The 17436-nt window shown below is 49.5% G+C and overlaps 1 protein-coding gene across 5 annotated transcripts in view; it reads left to right on the plus strand.

The window, feature by feature from the left end:
- The window catches only part of Ppil2 (peptidylprolyl isomerase like 2), a 28868-nt gene that overhangs the window by 10014 nt on the left and 1418 nt on the right, over window positions 1-17436 (plus strand). Inside the window, exons 6-21 of one of the 5 annotated variants that reach the window (XM_057763664.1) lie at window positions 1862-1913; window positions 5338-5429; window positions 6172-6261; window positions 6831-6906; window positions 8179-8339; window positions 9770-9845; window positions 10209-10315; window positions 10706-10795; window positions 11067-11100; window positions 11624-11741; window positions 13081-13137; window positions 13745-13817; window positions 13907-13969; window positions 14098-14234; window positions 14563-14684; window positions 16601-17140. In XM_057763664.1, the coding sequence (XP_057619647.1) occupies window positions 1862-1913; window positions 5338-5429; window positions 6172-6261; window positions 6831-6906; window positions 8179-8339; window positions 9770-9845; window positions 10209-10315; window positions 10706-10795; window positions 11067-11100; window positions 11624-11741; window positions 13081-13137; window positions 13745-13817; window positions 13907-13969; window positions 14098-14234; window positions 14563-14659 (1323 nt within the window). In that variant the 3' untranslated portion in view covers window positions 14660-14684; window positions 16601-17140. Of the gene's footprint in view, window positions 1-1861; window positions 1914-5337; window positions 5430-6171; window positions 6262-6830; window positions 6907-8178; window positions 8340-9769; window positions 9846-10208; window positions 10316-10705; window positions 10796-11066; window positions 11101-11623; window positions 11742-13080; window positions 13138-13744; window positions 13818-13906; window positions 13970-14097; window positions 14235-14562; window positions 14685-16600; window positions 17141-17436 lie in introns of those variants that run through there. The other 4 variants (XM_057763665.1, XM_057763667.1, XM_057763666.1 and 1 more) reach the window with 4 other exon arrangements.

The following is a 17436-nucleotide window of genomic DNA, read 5'->3' on the forward strand; positions in this document are numbered from 1 at the left end:
AACCTTTGAGTTGGGGGTGTAGCTCAATAATAGAGCACTTGCCTAGCTTGCAGAAGGCCTTGGCTTCCATTTTCTAGCATCCTCTCCCCTCCAAAGAAAAATCCACTTATAAAATCTCAAGCAAAACAAAATAAAAGCCTTTAAGACTCTAACCTACTGGGTGGCAGGAAGCTGGCCGGAGTTTTTCTGGCCCTGGTGACAGTCTGGGACTGCTATGAGGTCCAGGGATTCTTTCGAGTGTAGATGCGTGTGTTGTCAACCCATTTCTTCCTGTTCCTGAGGAAAGGGGAGCAGCACTGTACACAGGCGTCTTAGACTGCTTCTAGAGCCTGTGCACTTGATCTCGGGCTGCTTGGGGCAGAATCTTGGGTCTTACCTCCCTAAGTAGTTTGCTTTCCTTCCTTGGTGTTTCTCACTTGGAAGTGTGACCAGCTTTTTCTGCTGACAGCCAGGAAGCTCCAGGGCTTTTCCCAAGTCCCCGGACTGGGAGCATACCCTTTACTGGTTTCCTTTTTATGAGGCCCTTGCTGCCCGCCTGTGCCTTGTGATTTTTGGTCTCTGCCTCCCTGAGGCCGTGACTACCAAAGGCTGCTGCAGCTCTCTCTACCCTTTGTCATCTTAGCGTTCCCTGTCCTCCTCTGCTTCCAAACCTCCACCTCTGGTATCTTTTCTGCAGTTGTCTCCTTTTCGGGTGGACATTGTTATTCGGTTATACCTGGGTGCTTTTTGTAATTTTTGCATTCTGTGTCACAGGTGTTCTTTGGGATATCAAATCTTGTTAGCTGGTCTGTGATCTGCAGCTGTCAAACTACATATAGCAGTTACTTTGGCTATGAAATCCTACAGGGGTGTATTCTGTCGTAGCGCCCCTAGTCTGTGGGCACGTCCACTCCTTTTTTGCTATACCTAGGTCTTTATCCATGCTGAACACACACTCCACTACTGAGCTACAGCATCAGCTTTTCCACTTTAAGTGTTTTACTCCTTTTTAAAAAAATATTTGTACCATAATATAAGCAGAATACCCGAGTACTCTCACTAGCTCTATTTGTTACACTTATTTATTTTGTGCATGTGCATGTGCATGTGGGCCCACAGCGCGTGTGAAGGTCGGGGGCAGCTGTGGGAGTTAGTTCTCTCCTTTCCCTAGGTCCTGCTGAGCATGGAGCACACCATCAGGTCCAATGACAAGACCTTTACCAGCGGATGCATTTCTCTGCTTTCCTCCTAGTCTTAGGAACATTCATTTGTTTTTATTTTGTTCATTACCATTATTATTACTAGAGATATGTCTATGGTGTGGGTGTCGCTGTGTGCTCATGTGGCCAGAGGACAACTTTCAGGAGTTTGTTCTCCCGCCACTGTAGGTTTCAGGGACTGAGTTCAGTCATCTCAGTGGCCCTGCACCCACACATTAAGTGGTGTGCTTACCATAAAGATGTTCAGACAAGGCCTGGGTTTGGAGCTCAGTGGTAGAGCACACATATGAGGTCCTGAGTTTGGTACCTGGTACCAAAAAGAAAAGTTTAGGCATTGTGGAAATACAGACCAGTCTTTGTTCCACAGCTTCACCGTTTAGCACAGTGATCACCCCTTATATTTGTTGGATTTGGTGGTTTATAAATCTGGGGATCTGCTCACAGCCTGGGTTTACAGGTTACATCAGTGCAACTGCATAGACTTGCATCTACAGCCTTGAGGAGCCCGGGCTGTGTCTTGGAGACTCCCAGAGAGATTTCTGCTAGTGTGAGCTGAAGAGTCAGTTGGGCAGCTCCTTCTCTTCTGTCTCTGTTGCTCCTAATTTGGCAGCCTTCATTTTATTTCTCCCCTTACTCATTATTGTTAATTGTCTGTCTTCCAGAAACTTGATGGGAAGTCCTTGATCAAGCTGAACTTTGCAAAGAACAGTGAAGGTGAGAGCCCTTTTGTACCCAGCTCCAGGACTGGTCCACAGAACCCCAGCTCCTGCTCTCACCAACTTCTTGTCTGTAATCAGACATTCTTTTCTCTTCTCTTGTGCTTGGAGGCTAAACAAGTGTTGTGCCTGAGCCACATCTCCAGCCTCACTCATTCCTTTCTGACACTTGCTTTTGCTTTCCCGGATGTCACATGACTTCTCAAAGGGTCAGGTAGTTTAGGTAGGGATAGGTGGCTCCCACAAAGGCTGTTGGGCTGTTGTAAGCTGCTGGTGCCATAGTTGGGCCTCGTGCATGGGGCATACCTGGCTGAGGCTATGGCCTATTCTTGACTGTAGGTGTAAGTCGCTCAGCCAAAGTCCAGGGTGGCTAGCCCAGCTGTAGTTATGGGTGTTTGGGAGGCATTTCCAGTCTACTCTTAAGTAGACTGTCAATCATCACTCCTGCAGACCTCTGCCCCATTGGGGCCTCCTGCTCTAAGTCCCTTTGTGCCCTGTTGTTGTCTGTCCAGATAACGCAGCTGCCCCGTCCCTGTCCTGGGGTCTGATCTTGTTGCAGGTTCTTTATGGTCTCACTCTGACATAAGTACCATAATTGAGGTTGCTGTCAGTGCTCACTGGGCCATCTTTCTTCATTGTCTGACCTCCAGCAGCCGAGTTCATAGGTCATGTGTGTCTGTTATAGAGCAGTTCTCCCTGGAAATGTGCAGAGAACAAGCAGGTGGGGTGAGGTGGTGTGTGTGTCTGTTCTGGAGTGAGAAGAGCTTGTGTTGGTGGGGGAGGAATCTAGGCAGGAGATGTGTAGGGCATCAGATGTCCTGTCTGTTTTAGATAGAAGTAGAGGAAGGAATGGGCCAGCAGGATACCCATGGAGGGCGGCAGACAGTGTGTGAGAGGAAACTTGGTGAGAGGAAGCTGTATGAAGATGTGGGAAGAACATTCTAGCTAGAGGGGTCAGGTGCATCAAAGAAAGGCATGTGCTCGAGCATGCCCATGCGTGGCAGAAATTCAGTACTGTTGAAACCATGGGAACACGGGCATGTGACTTAAGACTGGGGTAGAGACAGGAGGCAGACCAGTCCTGTGGTACTAGGGAGACCAACGGAGAAACACTGTACGTGCTATGCAAGTCCTCTACTAATGAACTAGCCTTGTTCCTCCCCCCCCCCTTTTTTTAGCTTTTTATTTTTAGGTAAAGTCTAGATTGGATCATTTTGTAACTGAGTCTAGCCTTGAATTCCTGATCCTTCTCAGACTCTGAATTGCTAGGATTTTAGATGCATGCTACCTTGACCAAATCTGCTTTGGTTTGATTTGAAATCTCAGACCCACAAACACAGCACTAGTGGGACATGTCCACCCACGCACTCGGCAGCCCCAGTTCCTTACAGCCTGCTGGTTTCATCTGGGCTTCTCTTTGCTGTCTCAAGGTGGTGCTTGAGGCAGATCCCAGACATGGTATCATTTCCCACTTCATTGTTTTGCTCTGTAGGGCTTGGTGAGGTGGCTCAGAGGGTAAAGGCACTTGCTGCCAAGCCTGGCAACCTGAATTCCATCAGCAGAACTTACGGTGGAAGAAAAGAACTGAATTCTTTTTTTTTTTTTTTTAAATATTTATTTATTATGTATACAATATTCTGTGTGTATGCCTGCTGGCCAGAAGAGGGCACCAGACCTCATTACAGATGGTTGTGAGCCACCATGTGGTTGCTGGGAATTGAACTCAGGACCTTTGGAAGAGCAGGCAATGCTCTTAACCTCTGAGCCATCTCTCCAGCCCGAGAACTGAATTCTTTTTTTTTTTTCTAAATATTTATTTATTATGTATACAATATTCTGTCTGTGTGCATATCTGCAGGCCAGAAGAGGGCACCAGACCTCTTTACAGATGGTTGTGAGGCACTATGTGGTTGCCGGGAATTGAACTCAGGACCTTTGGAAGAGCAGGCAATGCTCTTAACCTCTGAGCCATCCCGAGAACTGAATTCTTTAAGTTATTCTTTGACCTCCACATTTGCATTGTGACATGTGCACACCCTGTCCCCTCACCCAGCACACAAAGTTAATGAATAAAAATATAATGCAAGGCTAGGTAGTGGTTGTATGATCCCAGCACTCAGGAGACAGAGGCAGCAGATCTCTGAATTCAAGGCCAACCTGGTGTACACAAAGTGAGTTCCAGGAAAATCAGGGCTATACAGAGAAAGCCTATCTTGAAAAACCAACCAACCAAACAAAAAAACCCAAAATGTAGTACATCAATTAAAAGGTAATGACTTACATTTTCATAATGATCTTATGACACTTAAAAATGAACAAGAATTCCCTGGTCATCAAATAGACACACAGTGGTTACATTTCCATAGGTTTGTTTTGTTTTTGGTGTGTGTATGTGTGTAAGATTTCTTTTTTTATTTTAAAACAAAATTTTTAGAAATCTATCTAGATGCATGTGGATGATACATCTATTTGTCCTCCCCACCTCACCCCACCCCCATTTATCTGACGAGGCCCCTGCTGGATGGGAGATCATCTTTTGGGGCAGGAAGAGAGCTAGGTGAGGAAGGCCAGGAGATAAAGGGAGTCTGGGTACTGTGAGTCTCTGGAAAGATAAGCCCAGACAGTGGGCCACCTGAGCTGCTTTGGAGGCTAACAGTGCTCCGAGTAAGAGGAAGCAGGCTTGGGGCTTGTAAAACGCATAGGAGTTGTTAACAGTGTGGAAATGGAGCTTGAATGGCTGCCATCCCTGTGCTTCCCAGGGCTTGGTAGCTGGCCTAAGGTTCTTCTTCCTTCCCTTCTCTGACTCCTACTGGTTCCTTCCTCGCCCTCCCCACCCCCCAGACAGGGTTTCTTTGTGTAGCTCCTACTGTCTTGGAACTCGATCTGTTGACCATGCTGGCCTCGAACTTGGAGATCTGCCTGCCTTTGCCTCCCAGTGCTGGGATCAAAGGTGTGCACCACCACCACCTGTCCTTCCCTCCCTCCCTATCTCTCTCGTGGCAATGGCGTTGAGTGCAATATTTAGCGCATGCTAGGCTAATGCATGGTCACTGAGCCTCCTTTCAAAATTTCACTTTGAGACGAAAGTCTTTATTATTATTATTTATTTTATTTTATGTGTATTGGTGTTCTGCCTACATGTATGTCTGCATGAGGGTGTCAGATCTTAGAGTTACAGATAGTTGTGAGCTGCCATGTAGGTGCTGGGAATTGAACCTGGGTCCTCTGGAAGAGCAGTCAAGTTCTCTTATGTACAGAGCCATTTCTCCATCCAAGACCCTGCAACTTCTTGAACTGTCCAGCTGGCCTTGCCTGTTCTTCTGCCTCAGCCTCCTGAGTAGCTGGGTTATAAAAACATCCTCTCAGGATTGCTTAATCAGAACTCTTGAGGGCCACTAGCCCTGTGTGTGCTTGCTTTCTAGGGCAGTACCACTGTCCAGTGCTGTACTCGGTGTTCACTGACAACACTCATATTGTGGCTATCAGGACAACTGGCAATGTCTACACCTATGAGGTAAACCTCTATTACAATGAGTGGGACTGTGTAATGTGGGCCCTCACATGTGCTTTGGGGGAGTCCAAAAGCCTGGCTGAGTGCTGGAGGTGATCCAGGAGCAGTGAGCATGCCTGTCCTCATGGCTTTATAGCTTTATAGCCTTCTGCACAGGCGTCATCTCTGGCTAGGTAGCCTTCCTGCTTTATGAGGGTTTAAAATAAAGATCAGGTGACTTCAGCTGGGTGGTAATGGCATACACCTTTAATCCTACCATTTAGGAGGCAGCGACAGGTGGGTCTCTACAAGTTCGAACTAGGACTGTTACACAGAGAAACCCTGTCTTGAAAAACCAAACCAACCAACCAACCAACCAACCAACCAACCAACCAAACCAAAAAGCCAGATGACTCTGGTGGCCTTTGGACCTGAAACCTAGGCAGGCAGTTTGGGCTGCCTAAGCAAGGGTTCCCTGTATCCCGGGGAGTCTTCCCACGTCTTCAGCATGGGAAGAACCAGACTCTGGGAGGTACCTGGGAGAAAAGGAGCTGCTAGACTCTTAGGAAGAAGGAGGTGCCAGGTTGGTGGGAGGGGCGGGAGCAGCCTGTAGCACAGGAGAGCCCATGTTAGACCTCTTGCCTGAGCAGCCAGGTTGGTTTAGCTAGTCTGTGCTATGAGAGCATTCGAGACTGTGCACCCCAGGGCGGCTCTTATCTCTGTGTCATGGCCTAGAAGGGATCATGACACCTCTGTCCTGCTATAGGCAGTGGAGCAGCTAAATATCAAGGCCAAGAACTTGAGGGACTTATTGACTGATGAGCCCTTTTCCAGGCAAGACATCATCACCCTGCAGGTAAGTAGCTTCATGGGGAGAGCCTCACCTTGACCCTCGGCTCTGCCTTCTGCCTTCCAGCTTTGGTCTTCTGTACCATGGCATCCGTAGCCACTGCCCCCATTGTTCTTTAGTGGCATACGTCTCCCCCACAGCCACCTTGGCTACCTTCTGGCTCTCATGGCTCCATCACGGGGGCTCCATCTGCCCCACAACCATTATAGGCAGCAGACCACAGGCTGCTCTGCAGCTTCTACCCCTCTGCTCCAAGAGCAGCGGCTGGCACAGGTTAACGGTGAAAACTGACAGAAAAGTGGGCATGCCTAGACGGAGCACAGTCCAGGACAGGCTCACAGGACTCTGATTTACTCCGTTCTGACTAAAGCTTGGCCGCGTAGCTGCCCAGTCTTTATCTTGCGTTGCCTAGCAGCAAGTCTTACCCTGGAGGGGCTTGCTGAGCTGCTCGGCAGTCTGTTTTCTGGACTCAGCACCTTTGCTTGTCACCCTGTTGGCACAGCCTCCTTCCCTGCAGGCACCTGTCAAGCCTCAGCACCACAGCTTTTCCTCCTGAGTGTTCTCTTTTGTCACAGGACCCTACCAACCTGGACAAATTCAATGTTTCCAACTTTTTCCATGTGAAGAATAACATGAAAGTCATAGATCCAGGTATGGACAACCACGGCTGCCGTGAGTAGAGTACTGGTGCTTCTCGGGCGAGCCTTTCCTTGGGGGGCTCAGACTGTGGCTCCAGAGTGGCTTCTCATTAACTAGGCTTCAGCTTCCTTTATTCTGGGAAGCCCTGGCTGTCCCGAGATTTGCTTGTACAGATGAGGCTGGCCTCGCATTTGCAGCGTCCCTCCTGCTTCTGCCCTCTAAGTACTGAGTTACAAGCATGCGCCACCGTGTCAGAGAAGCAGCTGACTGGAGTCTGGGACATTCTAGGACACCTCACTTTCCCTTCCTGTTGACTGCTGCTCTTCCCAGGGCATAGGATAAGAGGGGCTGTAGGGGAGACTCTGGGTGACATCAGATCTTTCTAGGGTAGTTAGCTCTTGGTTGGTTCTCTTGTTTTCTGTGTTTGGCCCATGCTACTGAGCACACTGTAACATACTATGGAGTGGCTGAAGTTTCTGAGCTCACTTGTTTCATACCAAGAAGCCAGCTAGACTCATGCCCAGACCTTAGTTGGCCCACCTCAGCAGGAAACAATATTTTGATTCTTAATAATGAACACTATGAACCAGTTAGGATTTAGGGAGGTAGAACAACTCAGAAATAACTGAGCTCAGTAGACTCAGAGGCCAGACCTAGGCATGCTCGCTGCTCAGTAAGTTATAGCCTTTGGCCTAGCACTCAACATGTAGCACAGATGGGACATTTCATATATGAAATACACCAAATTCTTCCTTCCCTTGAAATGAGCACTTTTAGCTGGGCAGTGGTACCTTTAATCCCAGCACTCAGGAGACAAGGGCAGGTGGATCTCTGAGTTGAAGCCAGCCTGGTCTACAGAGTGAGTTCCAGGGCTACACAGAAAAATCCTGTCTTGAAAAACCAAATAAATAAATAATTTTATTTTGTTTTTTTTTTTGTTTGTTTGTTTTTGTTTTTTTTTTTTTGTTTTTTCGAGACAGGGTTTCTCTGTGGTTTTGGAGCCTGTCCTGGAACTAGCTCTTGTAGACCAGGCTGGTCTCGAACTCACAGAGATCCGCCTGCCTCTGCCTCCCAAGTGCTGGGATTAAAGGCGTGCGCCACCACCGCCCGGCTAAATTAATAATTTTAAAAAAAGAAAAAAAGGAAGAGAAAGAATCACTTTCTAAATTACCAAAGCAAAACCTCATTGTGAAGAGATCTCATTATGCCGGGTGATGGTGGCGCACGCCTTTAATCCCAGACTCTGGGGCCTTGGCTGCTATGTACCTGTACACTGTTTTGTAGATGAGGAAAAGGCCAAACAGGATCCATCTTATTACTTGAAAAATACGAATGCTGAGACCCGAGAGACACTACAGGAGCTCTACAAAGAGTTCAAAGGAGATGAGATTTTAGCAGCCACCATGAAGGCACCTGAGAAGAAGAAGGTGGACCAACTGAATGCTGTGAGTGGGTTGTTCTGGCTCTGCTTCTTTCCCAGGAGAGACCCCGGAGAAGGTGCTGACAGGGGTGCACCTGGAGGTGTGGGTCGGACCCTCTCAGTCTTATGGGGCCCTCTAGGGCTGTTGAGGTGACTGGGCTCAAACAAATCAAAAGGGAGCAACATGCTCTTGGGCCTAAGGAACGGTTGGCAGCAGTGGAGCGGCAGAAGTAGCGCTGCCTTGTGCTGTGAGCCCTGACCCAGGCTTCAGTGCCAAACTCTCTGTTGTCTCTGGTGCTCCACAAGCAGCGTCTACATTTCAGGACAGAGTTGCAAGGGCTGGCAGGTCTGTAATGGCAGAGAGGACTGGGCTTGCCAGGGCTACTGAGGTCCTATTTACAGCTGTGGTGCTGGAATTTCTCCAGTACATTTAGCTGATAGGTGCTGTCTTTCTCCTGTTTAGACTGAGCCTAAAAAGTCTCAGCCATGGAAAAGGCAGAGGTGGGGTCTGCCACATAGGGAGTTATCCAAGAAATCTTAGAAAATTAAATTAAGTTCATTGTCTACAATTTCCCTATTTAAGCACGGGTATGGTACCTCTTGGTATTACTGTCATGTTGATCAGTCCTCATTTTTTTTCCTTGTATATGATGAAACAATTCATTTATTCCCTCCCCCATTAAAGAGATGATGTGTTTACTGTAAATATATATATATATATCCAGGTTAGAGAGATGGATCCGTGGCAATTGTTCTTTTTATTGAGAACCCAGATTTGGTTCCCAGCGCCTACATGACATCTCACAACCATCCAGGGGATCTGACTTCCTCTTCTGACTTCTGAGGGTTCAGGCATGCATGCAAGCAAAACACTCAGACATATAGTCATTTTGTTGTCTTTGCTTATTCATACAGGATTTCTGACCTGGAACTTGCTCTGTGGACCAGTCTGACCTCAAATTCAGATAGTGCTATCTGCCTCTGCCTCCAGAGTGCTGGGACAAAAAGGTGTGTACCACCACACCCGATAACATGACCATTTTCCCCCCTAAAGAAACCAGCTGGGTGTGGTGGCGCAGGCCTTTAATTTCAGCATTCAGGAGGCAGAGGCAGACAAGTCTCTGAGCTCTAAAACAGCCTGGGCTACACAGAAACTGTACCTTAAAAAACAAAAACAGAAGAGAAACCTTTAGAAATAAACTTAGAAGTGCCTTTGTATTCCTGTCATGGGAGAAGATGCTGTACCTGTGAGGGTCTTCCCATCTTGACTTAATATTGTTAGTTTCAGTTTGTTTGAGGCCTTGGGCTCTGATTCCAACTAGGCCTTCAGCTGTTCCTCTTGGTGTCAGTAATCTCGTCCTCTGATCTTTGCCGACTCTCTCCCTCTGGCTGTGTGGTGGTCAGAGGTTGTCCTTGAGGAGAGGTGTTGGGTCTGAGCACATGGTTTTCTTGCAGGCCCACTATTCCACAGGAAAGGTCAGTGCGTCCTTCACCTCCACTGCCATGGTACCTGAGACCACGCATGAAGCAGGTAGCCCACCTCTACTTCCTCAGTTCACTGGAACAGAATCCACATTGGGAGCAAGTAGGGCTTCCCAGCATCCCCACTGTGCCTTTACTTGCAGTCTCTGGTGGTTGGTGGTTGTGGTGGGTGTTCTTGGAAGGTAGGCTTTGAGTCAGAAGCATTCTCAGCATATGGTCTTGGCCCTTGTCTGGAAGTACCCTGCTCTCAGGCCTCTCTACCATCGTACTGTCCTTGATATGATCTCAGAGCTGGGGTGCTCCTGACTGGGGAAGGCTCCTTGGTGCTGATCTTGTGTGACATGCCATGGAGCCTGAATGGAGGAGCTACCTCAGGTACAGGGCAAGTGCCAAGCTCAGAACTTGTTTGCAGCTGTCATTGATGAGGATGTTCTACGCTACCAGTTTGTGAAGAAGAAGGGCTATGTGAGGCTGCACACCAACAAGGGCGACCTTAACCTAGAGCTGCACTGTGACCTGGTGAGTGTGTGGCTGTTCCCAGGTGGTTGCTGGGGTATTTGGGTATTTAAGACATCTTAAATGTGGGGCTATAGTTAGTTTGCTTCTAAGGTCTTGCCTGACTCCTGCTGAGAACCAAAGTGCTCTGACTTCTTTCCCTGGAGTTTCAACAACATAGCATGCCTCCTTGGGTGCTGCTAGGTGTGTGTGCAAATCTAAGGACTAGGACCCGGCTCTCCATGTTCTGCCATGTGTCATATGGCTGCAGTACTCTGATGCCTTAGTTTTTGGAGGGCAGACTGAACCACGGTCTGCAGACAGGTAGCATGCTCTTGTGATGAAAGGCCTACATGTCTTTTGTGACTCTGCTGTTGACCACTGTGCCTTATAGAATATTGGGATATTTTGTAGACACCAAAAACGTGTGAAAACTTCATCAAGCTCTGCAAGAAACAGTATTATGATGGCACCATCTTTCATAGGTCCATCAGGAACTTTGTGGTGAGTGGAACAAGTTGGTGCTGCCCATAGATGTTTGGTGGCATGGGTAGCACCCATGAACCAAATGGGCTTGTGCCTGCCCTGTCCCTGACACCTGGTTCAGGCTGTGTGTGGCCAGGGTAGGGTCTTCGGGTGTATCTTGTGCCAGGGATCCTAAAGATGGCCCAGAAGACCTGGGGTCGGAGAGGAGGTCCCTGTCCTCAGTGCAGCACATGCCATTGGGCAGAGGGAGCATCAGAGCCAGTGACCTCACTGGGTTTTGTTTCTGCAGATCCAGGGCGGTGACCCCACAGGTACAGGCACAGGTAGGTGCTGGTACCAGGCCTGTTCCATCAGAGTGATGCATGGGGCCTGGTGGGGAGCTGGGCCTGAAGAGCTCTGGATGTGGAATCTCAGTTTGGGGGTGGCTTGCAACAGTGTCTGTCCTTCTGGGCCACCTTGGGCACGCCTTTTAGTTTCCGCACATTTCTGCTTTGCTCAGCCCCAGGGTCCTACCATAACAAGGCAGAGGAAGGTGTGGGGTTTTCAGAACCCACCTGCTCACTGACAGGTTTGGTCATGCCCTCCCGTCATATAATAAGGTGGCCCAATGGCTCCTACAGGGCATAATAACATTTCCCCCAAGCTTTCAGCTCCATGGGCCAACTATGACTTCCACCCATGTTTGAATGATGCTTGTAGCTTTGGCCTTGTAGCCCCTGGCCCACAAGGGTGATGAAGGTGCTGGGATCTAGGGGTCATCCAGAGGGGTGCCCCAGGGCCCGGGGCTTTCTCTGATGCTCCTGGAATAGGTTCTGGCTGACCTCTGACTGTGCTCTTCTGTTCCAGGTGGAGAGTCCTACTGGGGCAAGCCTTTCAAAGATGAGTTCCGCCCCAACCTCTCCCACACAGGCCGTGGGGTGCTCAGCATGGCCAACTCAGGGCCCAACACCAACAAGTCTCAGTTGTGAGTCCAGGTCCAGCTGTTCTTGCTCGGCTGCTGGGGTGGTTTTCAGAGTGCTTGGAGTGCTCCCTAAAAGTTGTGCTGTGTCCAGGTCAAGTGGACACAAGGTAGTGCACAGCCAGATCGAGCACCAGCCCTCCAGGAAAGGTGCCAAGTCAGCTGGTAGAACTGCATTCCTCTCGGGGTATGACAGGCAGAATCAGAAGTGTATGGGTGCCAGGCACCATTCAGGGTTTACTGGTCCAGTGCTTTGGGAGGAGGTAATCTGAGGACAAGTGGTCAGGGAGAGGTGCTCGGTAGTGGTGGGTGGTAAGGCTCCTGGATGTCTGGTCTCATGTTTTGGAATAGAATAGGTGTGTATTATATTCTATTCATCTAAGAATATGGCTTAACTCTCCTGGAGATGTGTGTGTGTATTACACATACATTTTTTTCTTTTTGTGTGCTAAATACATGTTCTACCATTGAAAATGGTCTCCAGCCTGGGTATATCTTTTTTGAGTATAATTTTTTCTTTTTTAAAACATATTTTGAGACAGGGCTTCATTAAGTAGTTCTGGCTCTTGTAGAACTCACTATGTAGACCAGCATTCCCCTTAGTCTTTTCAAAATATAAATATTTCTGTTGCATGTTTGTTTTCCCTTTTGCTATTTTTTACTTTCCTGTTATTTTCTTCAGGTTTATTTCATTCTTTTTCTAGCTTCCTTTATTATGTTAGAAATTCACAAGATCTCGCTGATGATGGCACACACCTGGAGGCAGTAGGATCGGTTCAGGTTCAGTCATGCTCGGTGCCATAAATGAGTCCTTGTTCCAGGGGCAGCACTGTGCGTGGGTGTGGACTGTGGATGAGGTTCATATCCTGTTGTCACAGTAGGCCCTAGTCCACCTGTGACTTTGTGTGGGGACCCATCCCATACACTTCCTGTTTTCTGTTATATTTATTTAGAGGTAAGGTCACACTGTACCTCAGGCTGGTCTCGAGCTCAGGTGCCTGTGCTAGGGTTGCAGGTGTGAGTCCCCTCACCCATCTGTGCTTTCCTCCTTTTGTCTGATGTCTTCCAGTGTTTACAGTCTTCAGTCTAGGACTTCCTCCAGATAGCACATACCTGGCCTGTTTGGTAGGGCTCCCCTCACCACTGCCTTCCTGCAGATAATCTCATAGTTAGCTCAAGCCTCCAGTCTCTCCTACTTGACTCGTATGGGATTTTGGCAGCCAAGCTCTGGGTTATCTCCAGGGGTCTGGATTTACCTGGGAAAGGCAGGTAGCTTCTCCAGAGGAACTAGAGCATGGTGGGTGGCCAGCTTGCTGCTTCCCTGATCTTCCTGTGCTTTCCCTAGCTTCATCACGTTCCGCTCCTGTGCTTACCTGGATAAGAAGCACACCATCTTCGGACGGTAAGAGTGGATGCCATGCATGTTTGCAGTGCGGTGTGGGCCTCACTGCCTTTCCCTAGACGGGGCATTCCCACACCGTCCCCGCTGAGGACTGTGGGTGTTCCTGGGGAAAGGTTGGCTCTCCTGAAGAGCTCTAGCTCTTCCTCCCTCTCAGGCGCCTTTTTGGATGTCTGAAACAGTCCCTTCTCCTCAGCCCCTAGTGTGAGGGTCGGCAGATTTTCCCACAAAGGACAGTCCGTGCCGATGATTCAATTGTAGAGTTATAGGGGTTACATAGAGTTAAGAGTACAAAGGATTATTAGTTCCTGGCCAGCCTCAGTCACTTAGACTTGGGTAAGACCCTGCCTTAGCAAAAAGGGGAAAACAAAGTATGGAAACAAGGACTGTGATTTTGTCCAAGGTAGGATTTCAGTCAGCACACCTGGCTGGGTGTGGTCGCTGCCCCCTTCTCTGCTGTGGCCCATCCTATCCCGCCTGGTGGCTAGTCTACAGTCCTTCTCCTGCCTGGTGACTAGTCTACAGTCCTTCTCTTGGTATATTTTGACTCTGCCATGGATGGTACTCTGCTCAGGGTACACAAAGACCCAGCTCTGTCTCTCTACTGCAGGGTTGTTGGGGGTTTTGACACGCTGACAGCTATGGAGAATGTGGAGAGTGACCCCAAAACTGACCGTCCTAAGGTATGTACCTTGGAGAACAGAGGACCACTGCCTACTGGGTGCTGGCTGGGGAAGTCTGCTGCCTGCTCACAGAGTCCCTCTGCCACCAGGAGGAAATACGCATATGTGCAACCACGGTGTTTGTGGACCCCTATGAGGAGGCTGATGCCCAGGTGAGAAAGGTGCCAGACAGGTCATGTGGTTGTTGGTTGGGAACAAGAGGACACACCCCGAGGCTCAAGATCAGTGAGGAGACCCACCCCACTCTGGATTCTGCTTCAGACAGTTTTGCTACCCCCAGATTGCCCAGGAGCGGAAGAAGACACAGCAGCAAGTGGATCCAGAGGCCAAGGTCAAGACGAGCCAGCCCCAGCCTGGAAACCAGGGCCCCCAGACATACCGCCAGGGGGTGGGCAAGTACATCAACCCAGCAGCCACGTGAGTGTGCTTGATGGTGGGACATCTCTCAGTGATCCTAGGGGTGATAGCACAGGCCAACCAGGTGATGGGGGCGCACGCCTTTAATCCCAGCACTTGGGAGTTCGAGGCCAGCCTGGTCTATAGAGTGAGTTTCAGAACAGGCTCGAAAGTTACACAGAGAAACCCTTTCTCAAAAAACCAAACCAAAACCACAGACCAGACTAGAGCCTAAGGGTCTAGAAAGGCCCTGTGCAGGCCAGGCTGCTTTAGTGGGAGCAGCACTTTGTAGAGGACGAGGACCCCTAGCTCTTCTGTGGCAACTAGAGCAGTTTTCTTTGTGTCTCAGGAAGCGAGCTGCAGAGGAAGAACCATCAACCAGCACAGCTGTCCCCATGGCCAAGAAGAAGCCCAGCCGGGGCTTTGGGGACTTCAGCTCCTGGTAGCAGCAGGCTGGTCTCATGGATCCTGGTAGGGTGCATGGCTGTGGGCTTCAGTCTCTGAGCTGTCTGTCCTTGTCAAATTTGGCTCTGAGCCAATAAACCTCTTGCCTATGGCTGGGTCCAGTTTTGGCCCCTGGGACCCCTGGCCTCTCGATCCCTCGTCTGGTGCCAATGGCCCTGTCTTGGGTTAGCGAGGAAGGCTGTGTCCTTTACTCCCATCCCAGCCATCTCTGCCCCAGGATGGCTATGTGCTCTCAGCACAGTTTCCTGGCTAGTGCCACCATCAGTGTATTCTTTAAAAAATGCAGATGCTCAGGGAGCCGATATAATCCCAGCATTCATTCCGAATGAATGCCAAGGCAGGAAGGTTGAGTGTTCAGGGCTAACCTGGGCTATAAAGGGAGACTCTCTCAAAAGAAAGATTGAGACTGGTTCTCAGACCCTGGTTTGGATCATGAGGTGGAGTTTGCCCTCCCAGGCTGACAAGATCTCGTGAGCTTCTTTCTGTCGACAGCACTTCCGTAAGCACTCGCTCTGCCCTTGCCTGGGGTAGGCGTGCTTGATGTCCTGTCTGCTCAGCTGCCCAGTCAGTGGCTTGTGCTGTGATTTAGCACAAGGTCCCCCAGGAAGAGGTGGCCTCCCTGCTGATTCCTTTCCACTGACTGTCACCAACTACTTATTTTGTGTTTTTGAGACAGGGTCTCTCTGTATGTACCTTTAGCTGTCCTGAAACTCACTATGTAAAGGTCAAGCTGGCCTTGAACTCAGATCCACCTGTTTCTACCTCCCCAGGTGCTGGGATTAGAGACGTGCGCCCCGTGCCTGGTTTATCAACTCCTTCTGATTCCAGGGCAGTCTCTTGATCCTGAAAATGATTTTACGGCTTGGCAGTGGTGGTGCACACCTTTAATCCCAGCACTTAGGAGGCAGAGACAGGCGGATCTCTGTGAGTCCGAGGCCAGCCTCATCCACAGAGCGAGTTCCAGGACAGCCACAGCTAATAGGTAGAGAAACCCTGTCTCAAAAAACCAAAAGAGAAAAGGCCTTGGCATCGGCTCTTCTGTGTCCGGACAGCTTCTAGCCATCGTTTGTCATTGCTTTGCCTTCCATCTTGAACCTGAGCTGACTTCCAGCTTTCCCCAGCTGCCCCTTCAGAAGTGTGGGCACTGTGTCCTCTGGAGGCTGTGTCATGTCGTATATTCTCTGGCCTGCCTACGGCTCCCTTGTCCTTGGGGTGCCACATTAAATTGTAACTTAGGCTTGATTCTTTTTGTTTTTCTCATCTTGCCCCAAACCTTGTGTCCACAAAATCCCTAAAGTTCTTGAAAATGTAGCCTGGTACTTCTTTTCATTCCTGATGTTAAAACCACAGCCCAAGCCTTCTATATTTCTGGGAGTGGACAGTCTGTCCTGCCTCACTACCTGTCTCCCCTCATCCACTTCCAGCTGCTGTTGCATGATGTCAGGGCATGAGTGCTGCTCATCACCGGCTTTTCTTGAGGCGAGAATGTGGTCTGTTCTCTGCTCACAGGCCAGCTACACTCCAGCCCGGCCCACTAAGCCACCTGCCTGTGGGTGTCACTTCAGGTCCCGACTCCCTGGTGTCCTTCCACCCTGCCTTCCTCTACCCTTTCAGGATCCTCTCTTGATTCCTCTGCTATAGGCAAGCTGATACGTCACAATTATGATGGGTCATGAAGCCGGGACCAGATACAGTGACACACCTGTAGTCTAAGTCTTAGGAAGAGGAGGAAGGAGGATCATTGCACATTCTAGGCCAGTTGAGGCCACATAGCAAGATCCTGTCCTCTAAAATAAAAACGAAAGAGAGGCAGACAGATGGTGGGACCTTGTCTGAAAGAAAAAGTGAAAAAGCCCAGGGCTGCAGAGCAGGGCTCCTCTGCGGCTCTGTGTGACAGAGGCGCTGCCTGACTGTTTCCTCAGGCCACACTCCCGGGAGCCTGGGTCCTCAAGGGCTCTGGAGCCTTGGCACATCCTTTGCTCCCAGTGGATGCTGCAGAAGTTGTGGTCATCCCTCTGCAGAGAGGCCTCACCTCCGAGACGGCAAGTGCGCTGCAGACCTTGCTGTCTGACGTCAGCAGCTCTGTTTCTGTCACTCACAGACGTCACCAAGGGCTGGCAGCTTTGGCCAGGCGACAGGGGAGCCACGGGTGCTTTGTATGCTTGAGCTTGGTGACCCTGCTACTCACGGCGAGCTCCCAGTTGCTTCCAGGTCGCTGTCTGGTCAGCCTTACCCAGCAACCTACACTTGTCCAAGGGGGCAGCTGTGTCCTCTTCTGCTCTTGTCCTCTGGGAGAGAGGACAGGACCCACCAGGACTTACATTTCCACGGGTTGTGTAGAGCTTAAATGGCAGCTTTTTAGACAGTAATGACGCTTGGGCTCTGAAAACTGCCTCACGAGGTCATCAGAAAATAAAGGTGACGCTTGGGCTCTGAAAACTGCTTCACGAAGTCACCAGAAAATAAAGGACTTTTTAAAGGAAAAAATTCTCATTTCTGCTCTTTTCAGCTATCCAGCAGATGCCATCAAGAATAAACATTAAGGTATAAAAATACTATGTCTATGCTAACAAGACAGCAACAAAATAAACCACATTTCTAAAGCAGAGTGGCGTTTATAACCCAGCATCACCTCCCACTGTTGTAAGATCGTCACAGATGATGCTGTTTGGAAAGTGACGTTTAGCAGCTCACCAGCACATCTGGTTGTGGTCTTGCATCGCTTCCCCTGCAGCCAGCTCATGGTCAGTTCTTTTGA

Source organism: Chionomys nivalis, chromosome 3 (genome assembly GCF_950005125.1).
Source record: "Chionomys nivalis chromosome 3, mChiNiv1.1, whole genome shotgun sequence".
NCBI lineage: Eukaryota > Metazoa > Chordata > Mammalia > Rodentia > Cricetidae > Chionomys > Chionomys nivalis.